This window comes from Aptenodytes forsteri, unplaced genomic scaffold, assembly GCF_000699145.1.
Source record: "Aptenodytes forsteri isolate BGI_AS27 unplaced genomic scaffold, ASM69914v1 Scaffold366, whole genome shotgun sequence".
Taxonomy (NCBI): Eukaryota; Metazoa; Chordata; class Aves; order Sphenisciformes; family Spheniscidae; genus Aptenodytes; species Aptenodytes forsteri.
This window is the reverse complement of record NW_008794621.1, coordinates 792,334-810,852: the sequence shown is the minus strand read 5'-3', so window position 1 is coordinate 810,852 and position 18,519 is coordinate 792,334. Positions and strand designations below refer to the sequence as shown.

General features: G+C 39.8%; 1 protein-coding gene across 1 annotated transcript in view; it reads left to right on the top strand.

The window, feature by feature from the left end:
- The window catches only part of TRHDE (thyrotropin releasing hormone degrading enzyme), a gene marked incomplete at its 5' end in the record, with an annotated part of 227,475 nt that overhangs the window by 1,274 nt on the left and 207,682 nt on the right, over positions 1-18,519 (top strand). The window contains one exon of the mRNA XM_009273209.2: positions 4,826-5,099. Coding sequence (XP_009271484.2) covers positions 4,826-5,099 — 274 coding nt within the window. The remainder of the gene's footprint in view (positions 1-4,825; positions 5,100-18,519) is intronic.

The following is an 18,519-nucleotide window of genomic DNA, read 5'->3' as shown; positions in this document are numbered from 1 at the left end:
GCGACCGTGTGTCTTCGTGCGACAGAGCCTTGCCAGGTTACAGATAGCAGCGTGTAGGGGAGCGAAACTTCTCTGCTCTTTTGTTTTTATTTCATTATTTGAAGAAAAAGGTTGTGGGATGTGATTTCACTTAATGCGAATACATTTATGCCACCTGCTGCAACCGAATCGCTGCAGATTTACACCCTGTGACAGAGCAGAGCGGGTCAGTGTTCGCTGTTCTCATGCAGAACAAGATTCGATCTTGATCTGTATTTACTCTTGTTATTATAGCCCTTGGGTCCCTGTCGAGGCCCTTGTTATGGTAGGCAGGGTCACTATGGAGGCCCCGTTTGGGCAGTTACGGGGGCTTTTTTTTATTAAGTAGTTTTCTCTTTTAACCACGACCAGACTTTGTGATAGAAAAGGAAGATTGGATGGACTTCTTGATAGTTCTGGCATTGTCTGTCGCTTTAGAATTAGTTTCTTTTTAAGCTGTCCTTTCTTGAAACGTCTGTGCAGTGACAGGTTCTCTCTTCCTGAATCTTACTGTTTTGTACTGCGAAGCAAAGAGTTTATAATTGGAAGAATGGGGCACAAAAAGTAAGACAGAAAAAGAGCGCTCCTCAACTCAAATCAACAGCCCTTGTATTAAAACATATTTTCGTTACTATGATTACTGACAATTTTAAACAGCCCGATGTTAGAACTGCAGGCAGGATTGAAATTAAGTTTGTGCGATTTGTCATTGCGGTGAAATAAAATGGAAATTTGGAAAAGCACGGTTGTAGGAAAAGATGCAGATAAAATGCCTTTTATCTCTGAGGAGTGAATGACTGGGCTAATCGGGAGTTTGTGCAGACCTGTATGGAAATGGGCAAATCAGAAGACAAAATACTGCTAACAGCAGGGGGTATAATTCACTTTACAAACTCAAGAAATTATTTAAGCAGTTATTATTCTTGTGTGTTTAGACTTTGTATAGGAATAATTGAACTGTCAAATAGGTGTTGCAGTGACATTTGTCCAAAGTTACTGTATTATACTTCAGCACCGATGCCCCAGTTATGGTGTAAAAAAAAAACCAACAATAAAAAAAGGCCTATTCACTTTTTGAATCATCAGGCTAGCTTAAGACATGGAGTGAAAGGCAATGGTAAAATGCGTTTCCCAGTACTCTTTGTGTAACTTTTCAGATACAAGTCGCTTTTTTTTTTAAATACACTTGAATATAGTCACATTGGGTGAGATCCTTACCTTGTGTAAGGTAGCATTGTTATATTGAAATTGGTGGCATTTTTTCTTTATACCCACTCATTTCTATCTCTTTCAGTAAAATGCTGTTTTTAAAACAATAATCAGTGCGTGGTTATAGTTTCAGGTGTTTAATAGCAGTACTGTTTTTCCTTTTCAGCTGTCACAGGCTTGACGACTCACTGTAGTATAAAGTAAATAATACACATTTTAAACCAGGGAACTTCTTTTGTTCAGAGCGTGCTTTTGCAGTGTAGCAATTTGCATTTTCATTAATAGCCCATTTTTAATGTAATACATATAACCATTTGTAGTCCTTAAACATGGACGGCTTCTACTATGATAGATAGACAGGCTTTTCTTATGCTCTGAGAGACCTTGATGTTCTAGCAGGACTTTAGCTTTTTGTCATGTTTATATTCGATTAAAATACAGCAACATCGTTGGAGTAGCGGTTGCTATAAAAGGGTCTAAAGCATCATTTTTCACTTTTGTTGTACATGAGGAGTGAATAACTCTGGCTAACTGTGAGGCTTCACAAACACAGTAATGCCTTCACTTTATAATTTTTTTTTTTTTCATAAAGTTAGTTCATTTTCTGTGGTCTTCACAGGTGAAAGTCATAAATCAGCCTGAAATGTTGATAGCCGCGTAAAGGTATTTATTTTCTTACTGAAATCTTTGCTACTTTAATTGAAATGTGAAATGTAAGTGATATGCTACAAATTTACTTTGCGTTATGTGCCAGAATTTAGTGGCAGTAATCAACAGACATTTAATACAGGGCTACTGTAGAGTACCATAAGAATATGCACGCATAATTTAAATGAGCATCAAACTTTGGCATAAATGAAAAGGAAAAAAATTTTCTTACATCACGCAGACAAAACAAACAGACATATTCTTCCATCTTGTAACAACTAAGATGTCAAAATAGATAGGTTGTTGAGGAAATACATGTCTTCCTTTAATAGATGAGGTGGAATTAAAACACCTGCAAATTACTGTTGTGGGTATGCTGAGAAGACAGGCTGCAAGGCTGTCATTCCCAGAAGTACAACTTTTTATGGTGATATTTTGGGGAATTGGAGATAAAAATGTCAGTGCCCAGAGAGGTGTGGAGAGAGATGGATGAAATACTCAGCCTGGTCTTCACTTTTGGCATGCTATAGAAGTTTTGCTTGGTTTTTAACTCCTAACACAGAGAGAAATAGATAAACACAGACAATGTTTTAGTTGTTTTTTTTTTTTTTTTTTTTAAATGTGTAAGGGTTTAGTCTTTGGGAAGCAGTCTTTAACTTCTTGTTTGTTTTGCTTTATGGCACAACAAGCAAATCGATGTTTGATAGTAATGCACACGTTATAAATATCACTGTTATTGGTAGTTGATGTATTTTTAGTATGAAATATTGACTGCCCAGTGTTCGCCCAGTTATGTGTATGTGGATATATCTATCTGTCTGTGAGATTACAAAAGATGCAGAGTTTACCAGGTTTTATTAGCCTGGTGAAGAGATCGTTTCAATGGCCTAACACATAACAAATATTAAAAGACTACTGATAGGATCTCTAAGAAGTTGGGGGGGGGGGAAAGCTCCTTTTTTTGGGGGGTGTCAGAATATATACAGTATTCCCTAAGTATGCATTTACATGTGTGTCTGAGCTCATTAAAAATGTTAACTGCAGAGGAAAGTTCATCATTCTTGCTTTATTAATAACAGGCCAGTACAGTTTTCCATGCTCACTTGAAGCTTCTGTTGATGTCTGTAGCTGTTTAGAGTGTGCCTAGAATGCAGAGTCAGGTCCACTTGAAATACTTTGCATATAAATTAAGTTGCTTTGCTTCATTTAATTGGCTGATTTGGCTTTGCACTAGTGCAAATCCACTGATAATATGGAATTGTGCTGGATTAACACTGGAATACCTGGCACCAACTTTTTACCTTGTATTTAGCAACCTTATGCAGAATTACAATTTTAGTAATCCATGTTTTATAATGAGACAAGAAAAATGTGGTATGATGAATTCCTTCAATAATTACTAGCCAAATAAGGCTTTTTATTTTAGGCAAAAGACCAATTGTAACTGCTTCAGTGGTGGAAAAATTTTTCAAGTTTTTAAAAATTAGCCATATTTGAATGAGGTGATAATTTCAGCGGAAAACATATATAAAAATAGCAAGATAAAAGTGTAACATTTCGAGAAGTTTATTGCTTCGTTGTTTTTTATACAAAATATGTATAAAACCCAAGAAGTTTTAGAAAAAGTTAATTAAATACTTTATTTTCCTTATGGGCTACCTACTTTTTTTCTCCCTCGTCGTTAGAGAGTATCATATTGCAGAATAATGCTTACAGACTGATTAATAATAGGTGCCACCATTTTCATTATATCAAATCTATCCACCCATCCTCTTCCCTCAGAGGAGTAACAGATGATTAGTCAACCTCTAAAATTCTGATAGATGTTTACCTTGTATCTGAAATTGCACGGTTATTTCCACTGATGGAATCTTGGAAAGTGAGGTGTGAATCAATACCACTCAAAAAGCCTACATATGTGCTACCTTTACAGTTACGTAGTTGGCTCATAGTCATTTTTTTATTCTGCATGCCTCCAGAAAATATTTTTATCGAACCCCATAATTCAACCTTTTAAGTGTAGCTTTTTGTTTCTGCAAAGAGATCATTGCACATGGGTTTTCTCCAAATGTGTAAATATAAGGCTCTACCCAGAAAGGTTCCTATTCTCTATCTGGATTAAAATCTCTTTAGTTCCAAAGAAAACAGTTACAGATTTTATTGTCAAACTAAAGCCTTCCCATTCTCTACAGTGGCACAATAAATGTCTTTTCCTCCTTCACAGATCTTTTCATAATTTGACCCATTAACTGAGAACATCGATTTGTTCTCTAAAATACACCAGAAAAGAAAAGTGCATGTAGAAGAATGGTGAACTACTCTCTGCTTGTTTAATCATTTGCTTATATTTGTAATTCTGCAAAGCTCACAGAACGGTTTTTTGGACTTGCACAGTCATAGCAGTCCTGTATAGTAGTGTGTCTCAGACCTACATGCAACTGGTACAGAAGTAATCAGCTGTGGAAAACAATGACCCTCTTGCTTGCACTATGTGACCGTAAGTTCTCATGCCCAAAGAAAGGCAAAGTGCCCTGTCGGTGTCTCAGGGCAGAGTGAACTCCCTGAAGGCTGTTTAAATCCTGGTTTGATCTGAGGGCTGTGCTTGTTTTACATCGTATAACCAATATTGGCTAACTTTTTTTCACTTATTGATGAACAAAACTGCTAGAACCTGAACTTTGATACAAGGCGAGGGATTATTTATTTAATGTCAGTGTGGTGTCTGCAAGTTTATAGGAAATTTGTAGACCATTACTTTATATCACTTGCGTTGCAGTACACGTAGTAAGAAAGTGATAAAGCAGTGTTCAAACACTATACTTTGTACAGTTTGTTTCCCCCCACCCCCTTAAACCACAATAGTCAAGCAATGTCTTATTTGGTACATCCACAAATCAAGTGCTGTGCACAGTTAGTAATCGCTTTGTTTTTTTGTTTGCTTCTTTTCTAGGTTTCTTGGTGTTACACAGTTTTCTCCTACTCATGCCAGAAAAGCCTTTCCTTGCTTTGATGAGCCCATCTACAAGGCCACTTTCAAAATCAGCATCAGGCATCAAGCAACTTACTTATCTTTGTCCAACATGCCCGTTGAAACTTCTGTTTTTGAAGAAGATGGATGGGTTACAGATCACTTTTCACAGACCCCTCTCATGTCCACGTATTACCTAGCTTGGGCAGTGTGCAATTTTACATACCGGGAAACTGTCACCAAGAGTGGAGTAGCTGTAAGTATTTCTAATGTTGTATCAAATACATTTCGTTATTTTGAAAACCCTCACTTTTTGTAAGGGATCATAACGTCAAGTACTTCAAGTATTTTCTTGATTAGCGTTCCTAAAATTTGCCAGTTTATTTAATGATAGTGTGTATTGTTTGGGACCTTTTCTGAAGGTTTGTCTAACATTTTTGGTTTGTCTGATACTTTTTGTAACTGGTTAGCTTAGTAGTTGTGGTTGTCTGATGACATTTGAAGCTTTTAAATATGCCATTTCACTTCACTTTGATTTTCTTGGGAAGTTTTGCCTTGTTTTTCCTGTAGCCTTTTCACTACCAGTGTTCGTGGGACTATTTATTAAAAGAAAGCAGTAGTACTGGCAGCGTTGCCAGTCTCCTTCCTTCAATACTGACATGTCCCTTGGTGTGCTGTGTGCTAGCTCAGGAGACTGATAAAGTAATTTCTATCTTAGAGCTCTTGCTTAGGAGTAGGACTTTACAACCTATCAGCCTCCTGTGGAGGTCCGGATTGATGGAAGCACTAACTTTCTGGAGCTGTTGTTTCCAAATACGGCAGGATTCCAGGAGTTATGCCATGGAAAAAAAAGAGAGAAAATCCTCTATTTATGTCAGTTTTGTTTTGGTTTACAAATATCAAGCTCAGAAGTGTATAACAAGCCAAAACATACACGAGAAATGCTGTCAGCTTAATGGAATATTTTACAGCGCTGTCATCTTGGTTTTTCAGGTGAACATACAGAGAAACCCTTCCTTCTTAGTTACAGTGAATAACAAAACAGAACTAGTTCTGGAAGCAGAGGGCTAGGTGGCAGTTTAAGCTGTGTGCCTGAGCAAAGGGAGTGTTTACTTTATACTTCTGTAAATGCTCTATGACTTTGTGCTGTAGCCTGGGGGCATGAGGAAGGACTGCAGGCCTCCCTTCCATGGCTGATCAGGTCAGGAAATGTCTCTATAACCACTTTTAGCTAGTCTAAGCATTGGGCTGCTGTGGAGGGAGCTGATCCCACCTTCTCTGAGCCAAAGGTATTCTTTTGCCTTCCTTGTGCCAGCCTTCAGCTCTGTACAGCCATGTGATCTGGCTGAAAACTGACCTGAAATAAGAGTGAAAATGTGGTGAGTTTTCAACCAAATCAGTTCTCTGATTCAGCTTTTTGTGTGACTGCCAGAGCCCTAGTATGGATTCAAGGCTGCGCTGACGGCCGGTGAACCCAGGACAGCCCTCTGCATTGGCATCCCTCATTTAGGCTGTACTGAAGTGATCAGAAAATAAGTCTTATTTTTTTCACTGGAACAGCTGAGTAGGACACTAGGGGCCTTTCACTCCGTTACAGCCCTTTCATACCATGGCCAGCAGACTATGACAATACCCTCTGGCCCCACGAAAGGGGAGAAGGAAGCATGGCTAGGAAGTCGTTCTCTGAGGTGCTTTAACCTATGAGTGTAAGGATGTGGGAACTGCTGAGGCCATGCTTGCAGTCCCAGTGGTTACCTGCAATGGCTGAAAGCCTTTGGGTTTGTGGGTTTTTTTTGTGGGTTTTGTGTGTGTGTGTTGGTTTTTGGTTTTTTTGAGTGTTGTTTTTTTTTTTTTTTTGGCTTGGTTGTTTTTCTGTCAGTTCAGTGAGTTGAGTTAATTTAGAAAAGGATCTCACAAGTGCCAAGGCAAAGAAGTAAGAGGGGAGAAGTGGATGCCTGGTTCTTAGTGTTGCTGTCAACAGATTAATTATCTGTACAAGAGGGATTGCTCTTGGGACGAGGAATTGGTTGCCTCTGGCTGTTGTAATGGTCATAGAATCATAGAATGGTTTGGGTTGGAAGGGACCTTAAAGATCGTCTAGTTCCAACCCCCCTGCCATGGGCAGGAACACCTTCCACTAGATAAGGTTGCTCAAAGCCCCATCCAACCTGGCCCAACTTCCAGGGATGGGGCATCCACAACTTCTCTGGGCAACCTGTTCCAGTGTCTTGCCACCCTCACAGTAAAGAATTTCTTCCTTATATCTAATCTAAATCTGCCCTCTTTCAGTTTAAAACCATTACCCCTCGTCCTATCACTACGCTCCCTGATAAAGAAGAGTGTTCGCTGGCCTTGTAGAACAGGGTGAGATATCAGGCCATTTCAGGGGAGGTTTAGATTGGATATTAGAAGAAATTTCTTCACCGGAAGGGTTGTCAAGCATTGGAATAGGCTGCCCAGGGAAGTGGTGGAGTCACCATCCCTGGAGGTATTTAAAAGACGTGTAGATGTGGTGCTTAGGGACATGGTTTAGTGGTGAACTTGGCAGTGCTAGGTTAATTGCTGGACTTGATGATCTTAAAGATCTTTTCCAACCTAAACGATTCTATGATTCTTACTCCCTATCAACCAGTACCGAAACAGACTTCTATCCAGGTAGGTGTTGATGATTTTCATTGTAATGTACTCCACCTGCTGAAGGATTTAGTCTTAAGCTAAGAATGGCCTGGTATTTTTCAGCTTTAGAAAACATTGGTTACTTGAGGTTCTCCCTTAACTCTAATAAGTTGGAAGTTTTTGGTGCATACTCTAGTAGGCAGGTCTTGTGTTCCTTGTGCTCTAATACAGTGTAATGCTTGCAAATTTGTCCTACGTAATACTACCCTGTTATCTCACTTTGAAATGTCCTAGACTCATCTGAGGAACAGCTGCAAGCAGTTCAGCTTCCAACATCAGTGTAAGCAAATACATGGAATGTGGGGGATGGACCTCAGGACCATTAATTTGGAAGATACAACCTACTTCCTCTTTAACTCCTTTTCTTGTAGTGTTATTCAGAGCTCATATCCTGCAGACTTTTGCTGCTTGAGTATGTTTGATACCCTGAAGACAGAGGCACACTCGTGTCTTATAGACAATAATTGAGAACTTCCTGCTGTTCTCATATTTGGCAAAACTGTTCTCAAGACTTTAGGTTTAACAGGAATCCAAAGAGAGCATCCAAGTGTTAATTTATTAGGAATTTGTGGCTACTAGGGCCTGATAGTTACGCTTGAGTCTGTTGGTTCAGTGCATGTAGGACATATAAAAGTATACTCCACCGGCTTGACAGAACTTGTACAGAACTTTGCCAACAATTATGCAAATCAGTGAATAATCTTCGCAAAGACTTGAAGACCAAAAGCCTATATCAGTTGAGATAGTTTCTTATCCCATAAAATTGTTCAGTTAGTCTAGAGTTTTAGCTCTTATTTTTTATAGTGCCCCTATCACAGAGGTATGTTAATGCCCAGTAATATCAAAATAGTTTACACTGAGTTATTGGTTAAATATATTTTGCTATTTTTCAGTCCATTTGTGATCTGATCATCTTTCATTGTTCAATTTTGTTGAAAGAGTATCTTTTAAGGTATGAACTCACGGCAAACACTTCAGAGCTGTGTTCATTCAGATGGATTGCTGAGGTAATCCACCTTTTTGAGTCTTTCATACTGCAATACCAGGAGTTCATGGACACTACTTTGAAATTTGAAATTACCTGAAACCTGGCATGTGCAATTCTAAACTTCTTGGTTTCCTCTGAAGCCACTTATTCACTAAAATTTAGTTGCTCCCATATCCATGGCATTGAATGTAAATGTATGATAAAAGTAAGTTTGCTTCTAAGAATGAATGAATGTTCAGGAAAATTAATCAAACCCCCATACTGAAACATCTTGATGGGCAATTTCTTGCATTGGGCAATCTTACTTCAATTAATGCAGTGTATGTTGTATTTATTTTGTAGACATATAGTAGACACCTAAAAGACTTCAGCTTGCATATACTTTTGCTTTTGCTTTGGCACTTTCTTGAACCTCATTTTGGTTCACAAAGCATTTTTTGTGTGTGTGTGTGTGGGGCGGGGGGGGGAGAAAGGGGCAGGGAAGTGTCCTTTCAGATTTGGACAGCATGCTAATGATTAAAATCTCACTTCTCTTCCAGCTGACCAGTCTTACTAAACTGCTATGGTCAAGGGTAGATAAACTCCCTGAGGAATAAAAGAAACAGTGAGATAAAAAGCAGGTTTGTTCCTAAAAAATTGTTAAGTGTTAGCTGTTTGGTTTTTCTCAAAGAATGACATTGTCCTCAAAATTAATTTTAACCTAAGCGTGAGATTCAAATACAAATCAAGTTATAAATAGAAACTGACTTTTGGAAAGCTTAGGTAGCCGATCAAAATATAATTTTGATATATCCTATATAATTCTTGCAGACATGAAGATGTTCTATATTTCATACACTAAAATTAATTTGGGAAGAGGAATTAAGACAAGCAGTGCTTTTCTAGGAGCACAGATCAGTGGATGCGAATCATTAGCATAACTCTTTAGTCCATATGGGTCTGACCAGAATCCCTTCCAGAGCAAGTAATTTAAAAGCAGAGTTGACTTCTTATATGCATTATATATATATATATATATATTACGTAGTTCAGATTCATCTGGGATTACAGACAATGATTCAAATCACTTGATTCTTGGGGAAAGGACTGTGGTGCAGTCATCTATGCTGCTGTGGACTAGGGAGCAGTATAATTCTACCAGGGTGCTGCCTGAGGTAATGCTGTATTGAAGGAGGAGGGATGTCCGTACGAGCAGGCTTAGCTGATCTTCATATGGCCCTAGACCAACTGCAGCTGTGCCAGCTGTAGTTCATGAAAATCATGGAATCTGTGTACTGTCGTCTTTGCACAGTACAATAATCCAGAAAACTCCACTTACCTTCACATGCTTGCTTGCTTGCTTGCTTCTACTCATATTTTGTGTTTCCTAATCATACCTCTTGCATATGTTCTTTGTCAGTCATTCTTAAAAGCAAAATATTGCTGGCTGGATTGTAATGTCTGTCACATCATCTCTGTGTCTCTTTCCTTCATTATCGTCTTTATCTGTCCTTTCGATCCACCAGGCCTTTTCCTACTACTGTTACTTTATTTTTCCCCTGTCTGGATTTATTTCTACTGTACTTCATGTTTAGCTGTACCTCTATTCTCCAAACCCTCTGTTTCTCATCATTCCTTTGTCAGATGGACCTGGAAACTCACTATATCCTGCACGCCTCTCCACTGTCTCATAAGTGATTTTAATTCCTTTTTGTCATGGTTTAACCCCAGCTGGCAACTAAGCACCACATAGCTGCTTGCTTACTCCTCCCCGGTGGCATGGGGGAGAGAATTGGAAGAGTAAAAGTGAGAAAACTCGTGGGTTGAGATAAAGACAGTTTAATAGGTAAAGCAAAAGCCACACGCGCAAGCAAAGCAAAACAAGGAATTCATTCACTCCTTCCCATCGGCAGGCAGGTGTTCAGCCATCTCCAGGAAAGCAGGGCTCCATCACGCCTAACGGTTACTTGGGAAGACAAACACCATCACTCCGAACGTCCCCCCTTCCTTCTTCTTTCCCCAGCTTTATATGCTGAGCATGACGTCATATGGTATGGAATATCCCTTTGGTCAGTTGGGGTCAGCTGTCCCGGCTGTGTCCCCTCCCAGCTTCTTGTGCACCCCCAGCCTGCTCGCTGGTGGGGTGGGGTGAGAAGCAGAAAAGGCCTTGACCCTGTGTAAGCACTGCTCAGCAATAACTAAAACATCCCTGTATTATCAAGACTGTTTCCAGCCCAAATCCAAAACACAATCCCAGCCAAAACCAGCACACTTTTTTTCTGCTAATTCTTTCTCTTTTCAGTTAGTGGAAGGAGTGAATGCTCAGAGACAAAGCAGAGTATATCAGTGGAGATGAATGCATTGCTGGAAAGAGATGTTTCAGGGAGGTTCATTGTCTACCATTCTTCTCTTTTGCTGTGGATGGGGTGTGGAGATAGGTATGAAAATTAAGTGCCAACTGGCAGCTTCAACGTGGCTCTTGTCAGGGGGAGTATCTGCTAAAAAGAAGAAAAAAAAAAAGTGCGTGGAAAGGAGTGGAGTCAGGAGGAATTGTGGGCGCAGGGGTTAGAAGAGCGAGTGCAGGCAGTGCCAAAGCAGATGGGAGTGAGCACCAGTGAAAGGAAGGGGCTGGGTGGTGGAGAGTGGGAAGAGGAATATCGATGGAAGGCAGTGCTGAAAGAAGAATTTTGCATGGTTTCACTTTTGCTACTCCTACTCCTATTCCAAAATGGTTGCAGCATATGTTGCAGGACTGGCAGTGTGTGGGCCTGACCACAGCTTGGTCAGCTGCGCAGGGTAGGACCTCCACTGGCTGTCTGAATCCATGCGCGTTACATTTTGAAGTGAGCTCTACAGCCAGGTACATCTTGCTTTTATTAAACATTACTGTAGAGTCATCAGTGCCGAGTAATTTGTCACAATACAGAGAAAGACCTTGAGGCTAAGAAAGATCTTATGAGAAGAGTCATAGCACAATAAGGCCAACCTTTATTGCATTGCTGCTGTTTTGTTATTACTTTATCTAAGATGTAATTAGAGATCACAAGCTCCTGGTTAGTAAAAATCTTAATTCAATACCTTACAGTACAGTTAAGTCTTATCCTGGCCAATGAGGAGGAGTTGTAATAATCTGGCTAAAGGAGAATAAGGTAATTACTGTTTCCGTAGTGCTCCATGGCTTGCGGAGAGCCTGCATAAATGTCCTGGCACTGAATTCTCTTAGGCTTGTGTTTGGGGGGCTCGCTCAGTTTGGTTCAGCATCACACAAAAAGATAGAGTGATCTCAAAAATGGGATCTGTGCAGTAATAGTCGCTTGATTCTGCACAAGTGAAAAATCCTTTTTGTCCAGGAAGGGCTAGTGAATGGAGTCACATAAGCAGACTTAGGTCAGAATCGGTGCACGTCCAACAGCCCATGTTAGTTTAGGTCCAGCACCATGGGACCATGGTTTTATACTTGTCCTTAAGACAAGATGACTGGAGGTAGTGTAGTGCTTCTAGCCCTCCCTGGAGAGCTGGGCTAGGCATTCCCTCATCTGCAGTGCGGTGATCAGTCTGAGGAGACTGAAGAGCTGACTTTCGTTAATAGTCTAAAAAAAAGTAAAGTCAGGTTTAACAACTATTCAGAATAACTTTTTCCCCAGTGGGTTCTGTCATTTGTTAGTTACTAGAAAAAAACAAAACCATAGGTTCTCTGTAAAATAACTCTGCACTTATTGTGCAGTTCAGCCTGTAGCTTTTAGAAAATTATTCTGTATTTGAAAAATGTGTTAATATTTTTATGTAATAGCAGTAATGACCTCAAGACCAGGCATTTTCTGTCAGTTAATGACTACCTGGGTTAAAGGCCTGAGGCTCTGCCTTAGGCCCTCTCTTCAGCTGCTGGTTATTAACTGCCAGCAAAGTCTCTCCATCAGTTATTATTTATTAATCAGTATTGAAGCAATTATACACCAGATAGTTCTTTGTGGGTGAGCAAATTGGTTACAGCAGAATGATATAGCTATCAAAAGTAGAATTAGTCCTCAATTAAAACTAAGTTTTTTTTCCTCTGCAGCCTGAATTCAGTCCAGCTCCAGAGTTGAGCTCTACTTTCTAAGCCCACCTATACCTGAAAAGTAACTTTTGTTAGCCCATCACTTACCACTGGGAGGCCACACGTGTATCTGATAAACAGAGAGCAGCTAATGCAGGAAGCACAAGGCATATTTCTGAAGCCTGGTGCAATGCAGACTTGTAACGTTTGATCTTTATATGTCCTGGAATGCTGTTCTGATAGGGATATGGTGATACTCATTTTTTGGTCTTTATTACAAATGTCCCACTCTTGCCTTCCCCAAAATAGCTTTCATCAAACAGTTAAAAATAAAATGCATGTTACAAAGAATATGATGGGAGGTATGCAGTTATATTGAGCTAGAAAAGCATGCAGATGTATGAACATGGGTAGGTGTGTTTGTGCTTTCTTTTGCTTGTATGAAATTTTCTCTGTAGTAACAACAGAAAGGCTGGTTCTACAAGTACCTTTTACCCAGTTTAGTGCTTGCTATTTGGAATTGTTTTAGTTAAGTGGGAAACCATAATATACTACATTAGTAATCCAAAGAAATCATAGCGTTTTCAGATTCATCGCATCAATATTTGTTTACCCATTCTGTTTCAGGTTTGTATATTGAAAATGACTTTTAGTTTAGTAATTTTTAAATACTGTAGCTACAAAATTGCTACAAACAAACAAAAACAGATGTGATCAGCATTCATGCTAAACTGAGTATGCCAGGGAATCTGTTAAAAACATGAATTGCAAACGTGCAATCCATTGTTATTGATTTCTGGTTGAATTTGTAAGTTGAATGCACTAGGAAAACACTGGACATGTATTGTGCTTACTCCTTTAAAAAAAATGCTCTCCGTCAGCACTTGTAGTACATGCAGTATTTAAATGTGCTATTTATTTTATTAACATAAACTCTCAGGTGCACTCTGCAAATAATATTATTGAGTTGAAAGACTTGAGTTTGGGAACAATGTTTTGTTTTGGTTTTGCCTAGGAAGATCACCTGTAAGTATCTGGTGGCAGTGGCGTACTGAACTTTGTATGTAGTAGCAAGAAGACTTTGAAAAGTGTGAATTCTTAATTTATGGCTCATTTGTAGGCTTATGGCTTGCTTGCAGTAACAGGGAGCAGAGAGAGAGGCAGCACCTGTGATTGCTGTTCTGACAAGCATCAGGCCAGGGTCTTGATTGCAATTCTGTACCTTCAAGAGCATTGCTTCTTCTGGGGTATCTTCTGGCTATTCATTAGAAAAGAAAAGAAAAGAAAGAAAAATCTGGGACTCTTAGTAGTTTCCAGTCCTTCCCTGCCATTTGCTCAGAGAAGTAGTGTGAAGTCCCTGCAGTTCCTCCGTTTTCCCACATTACAAGCAGGGGATGGAGGGAGATGGAGGAAGAAAGACTTTACTTCCTTTTCCTTTCATGTACTAATGAGCATATGCTTAGTAGTACGTACTGTGACAATGTAAGTCATAGTGAAGGCTGAACACTCGAGCTGTGCTCTGCTTTCTGTACTACATTCTTTCATGTCTCCTTATGCCTCTTACGTTCTGCTGTCGTATTTGACTTCATTAACTTACTCGTTAAGGTCTCTGTCCTTGGCATCAACATGAGTTCTGCTTTCTGACATCCAAGGAAGTAGCTAAGAGTCTATTAACATGTTTCCATAAGAGTCATGCTCTTGCTATAAAAGCAAAAATGAAGTGCTGAATAATCTGTAGGAGGTATCTCACCCCAGGACAACGTAAAGGTGAACACATTCCTGCACCAGCCTGAACATCTGTCAGTCAAACCAGTGTTAGCCTGTATACCCACCATAGTAACTGCGCTCTGTGCAGTGAAAATAGATTACTGAGGCAGGTGGTTAGTTCACATCTAGTTGAGTGACAGATACAGTATTCGTGAAGGAGGAGAGTGATGTGTACTTTTATTTATTTATAGACCAGTCTCTCCTCCAGGGTTTAGGTAAGTTTTAATCATATTTTTCATACAGAAACAAGAAATTTAGCCTATTTGTTCCCAGTTTTTATGGCCAGTGGTGGGAAAGTAACCACTCATTTCAGAGATTCATAACTGTTGTCAGTCCAACCCCTCCTTTTCTGACAGTCAAATATCTGTAACGTTCACCTTTTAGGCTTGCCTTTACCTCAGTTTTTTGTTGGAAAACCTGCATAAATGCCATCTTATTTTTGCCTTTGTCCCAGTATTTTTTGCTGCCTGGAGTAGACGAAAGGCTCTATGGTTTGTGGTGTTACCCCCATTTGCACTAGTAGAGGAGCTAGTCTGTCTGTTTGATTTTTCTATGAAGATGTCCGTACGTTTAACAAGACTCTTTCATTCTTCCAGTGGGGTGCTTTCACACTTCAGGTACCTCTTCTGAAGATTTTTTTATCAGATGCGAGAATGGCACAGCTTCACAGCATAAATGTACTTTTCCAGGGTGCAGCCTGGCACAGACTGGCTTCACGTGTCCTTCCCTGCTACTGTCCAAAGGCGTTGTTTGCACAGGGCAAAGTCTGCAGCTGTGGGAATAGCCAGGGTGACTCGACCGCCTTGCAAACGGGGGTTTCGTTCTCGAGTTTATTCTGTCTTATAGCAGCTGCTGTGGCTGCCCAACTGCTCGAGCCCTGCATGCGGCCCCGTCCCCTGGCACCCCTCTCATGCAGTGGGGTGGGGACAGGTGGCAGAGAACCAGCCGCGTTGGCCTGGTTCCGCTGAATGGTACCCCTAGGAGATCCTCCACTGCTCCTGTCTGGCAGCTTTCTGGCTGCTGTGTGCTGTTGAGACATAGCAAGAGCAGCCAGAGATGGGAACTGAGCCTGTTATCTTCTTATTTGGAATAGCATAATTTGAAAGCAGATTATGTTTCTCTTTGAAGGGTAAATGACCTAAAGTGTATTTAAAAAAAGTTATCCCATAGCGGATTATCCTGAAAAATATTTAGTGATGCGTTTTGTTTCACAGCATGCAGTGGAGCTGTGTGGCAGCGTGGGACAGAATGAGAAGACTAATACTTTATTTATTTGAAATGACTACAGTGGGGGAGGGGATAAGAAGCAAAAGGTGGTTATTAGCATTCACTGGGGGCACCTCTGCGGGTACCCACACTTTCTTCCCTCTCACCCTCCCTTTCCTGAGAGCAGTGGATAGTTTGGTAGTCACAGCAGGTTGGAACCTCAATTAAGAGTTCGTAACCTCAGGACAGCAAACGGTACCTTAGTTAATAAAGATAAAAGAAGAAGGGAATAAAAGGTGGAGGAGATAAAAGATGGGAATAAAAGGTGGAGGAGACAAAAGAAGAAGGGAATAAAAGGTGGAGGAGGAAGAAGGGAAGTGGATTGCTATGGATTAATTTCAAAGAAAGAAGTATACCTACTGAATCATTCGCATACCACACGTGTGTTTCTTGTAGTTCTCCAGTCCTCTGGCTAATTAAATCACAGTCCGTGGTTGAACAGCAGTACATCATGCTGTGTTTTGTTTTACTGAAAAGTGTTCCTATATGTTTAAAATTTGATAATGTTGTTTTGGAGTAAGTTCATTGTTACCCTTTAAATACCGTGGGGAAAAAAGGGAGACTGATTTATACCTGGTGAGAAAGTTTGATAGTTTTTTGTCTGACCTGAGTAATTCAGATAGAAGCCCAAATCTGTATGTGGGAATGTCAATGAGTGATAACATGTACTGCTTCATTTAAAGTCATATGTATGAATGCATATGCATTCATAAAATAAATACTTATATTTTTGGCTACCGCTGTGTCAGAGAAGATACAAGCTTTTTTCCCCCGGACTAAAGGAATAATTCTCTTCATCTTACTGAAGTTCTGCTGACTGGATTCAGGTGATGGAAAGGGAATGATGCCCAAACTTGGTTTTCTTCTCTTCATTAACCTTTGTTTTTTATTCCTTAGCAATTCCATATGTTTAAAATGTGTTAAATATGCAGTTCTAGAGTAAGAGAACACAGAGTGATCACAGGGAATATCTGATATATTTCAGTTCGCAGTACTTTTACTATATCACCTTTCTGTGGTAAGCACCAGCAAAGGTAGTAGTAGCATTCTGCCCTTATTTGGAAGCCTCCTCTCATCCCATGCTCAAGTTATATTCATGCAAATATTTGTCCATCTACTTGCACAGAGTATGCATCTGTGATGCATATAAAGTGTATGTTTGCCTTTGTGCTTGAATTTAAAAACTCCTGCTATTCTAGTTCCTACTGGGAAAGGAATGTATATTATTTCTTCTCTATTCCCTTTGTTTCTTTTGAAGGAGTATGTCACGGGTTTCTTCCAGAACCTGAGACCTTCTTCAGTTTAAGGTCTAGTTAGGATTCTCCATGGGGCTGTGGTTCTTAATATGCTTTATTGTGATCTGCTGTTTTACCCATGGAATGTGGAGTGCTGTTTCCTTTTTGTGTTTGGTTTAAAAAAAACCCCACAAGGTTATACTTTACTTTCCTTGGAGCTGTTTAACGTTTATTCTTGACCCAAGCCCATTTGGTCTGAACTGGAAATTTAGGCAGTTAATATGAGCAGTTCTAAAAATTACATTGCAGTCACCCATTGACCCTGATGATCACTTTTAAAAGTTTTAATATGCAGAGGATTAAGACATAGAGGAGACTCTATTAAGTTTTCTACTTAAAAATATTACATCTGTTGTGGACAGGGTATGAGTATATTAAAGGGACAGGGACAGCAATGAGTATATTAAAGTGAATAGGCCCTAAGTTAGTAGAAAGATGACTTCACTGGGAGTATGATATCTCGGTGTAGAAGAAGAAAGTTTGAAACTTTTCCTTGTGTCTCTGTATTGCTTGGCTTGTGATGATCCACAGAAGACTGGTCATTCAGAGTTTCCGTGGGAAGTATCATATAAAATCTGTCTGCCAAGTAAAGTTACATTAACTTCTGGCCACAAGAAACATGTGAGGCATACAGTGGAGATATGGTGGTATCTTAGAGTTAAGAACCTAGTGTGAACCTTTTCAAAATTGTGATGTGGAAAGCATGAGGAGGCTTGAGAAAGTGAAAGGGGATGAAGAAGGCCACCTCTCAGAAAGCTTGGCACTCCTTCCTATGAAACAACTTTGAAATGCCTAACTAGCTTGTATGCGAGAGCTGCTTAAGCAGCAGAAAAAGTTCAGCGAAAGCATAATTTAGGTATGGAAATGAAGATTTGTAATTTGCATGGTTACAATAGGGCATATTATAACATTTGTCTTTACTACAAAATACTTTGATGAGTCACACATGACTAGGAATGATTATACTACCATGAAGTATTGTGAGGATAAAAAGGATCAGTGAATCATAGTGCAGCTGGTAGAGTGTAGAGTTGCCTGGTTTCATAGTTCCGTTACTCCGGAGTTGATGTCTAAGAAGAAATATCCTGAGTACTGTTTTGTACATATGTATGTGCTTTAGCAGCGTTTAAAGTATTTAAATACATTTAATTATATAGTCTATTCCCTAATTGAACTCGCCAGTACAATGATACCTTGCAGTACCTACATGAGGAAGTCCAGAAAAGAACAAAATTGATTTCCCTGCAGAATCTATCTGCTCTGAAAGATGCTTCCTCTCAAACACAGAGGAGATTTACTGATGCTGGGGTGTTTTCATGAAGTTGAACTACTGTAACAGTTACGATAAACATTTACAAGTTGAAGTGCTTTTTCCATATTTATTGAGCTCCCCCCTACCTGCCAACCCTTAATTATAGATTTTCATATCCTTTTTCTTTCTTGTTGTGGTTTAACCCGGCAGGCAGCTAAACACCACGCAGCCGTTCGCTCACTGCCCCCCCCGACAGTGGGATGGGGGAGAGAATTGGGGGGGGGGAAAAAGTAAAATTCATGGGTTGAGATAAAGACAGTTTAATAGGACAGAAAAGGAAGGGAAAATAATAATAATAGCACTAATGATAAAAGAATATACAAAATAAGTGATGCACAGTGCAATTGCTCACCACCC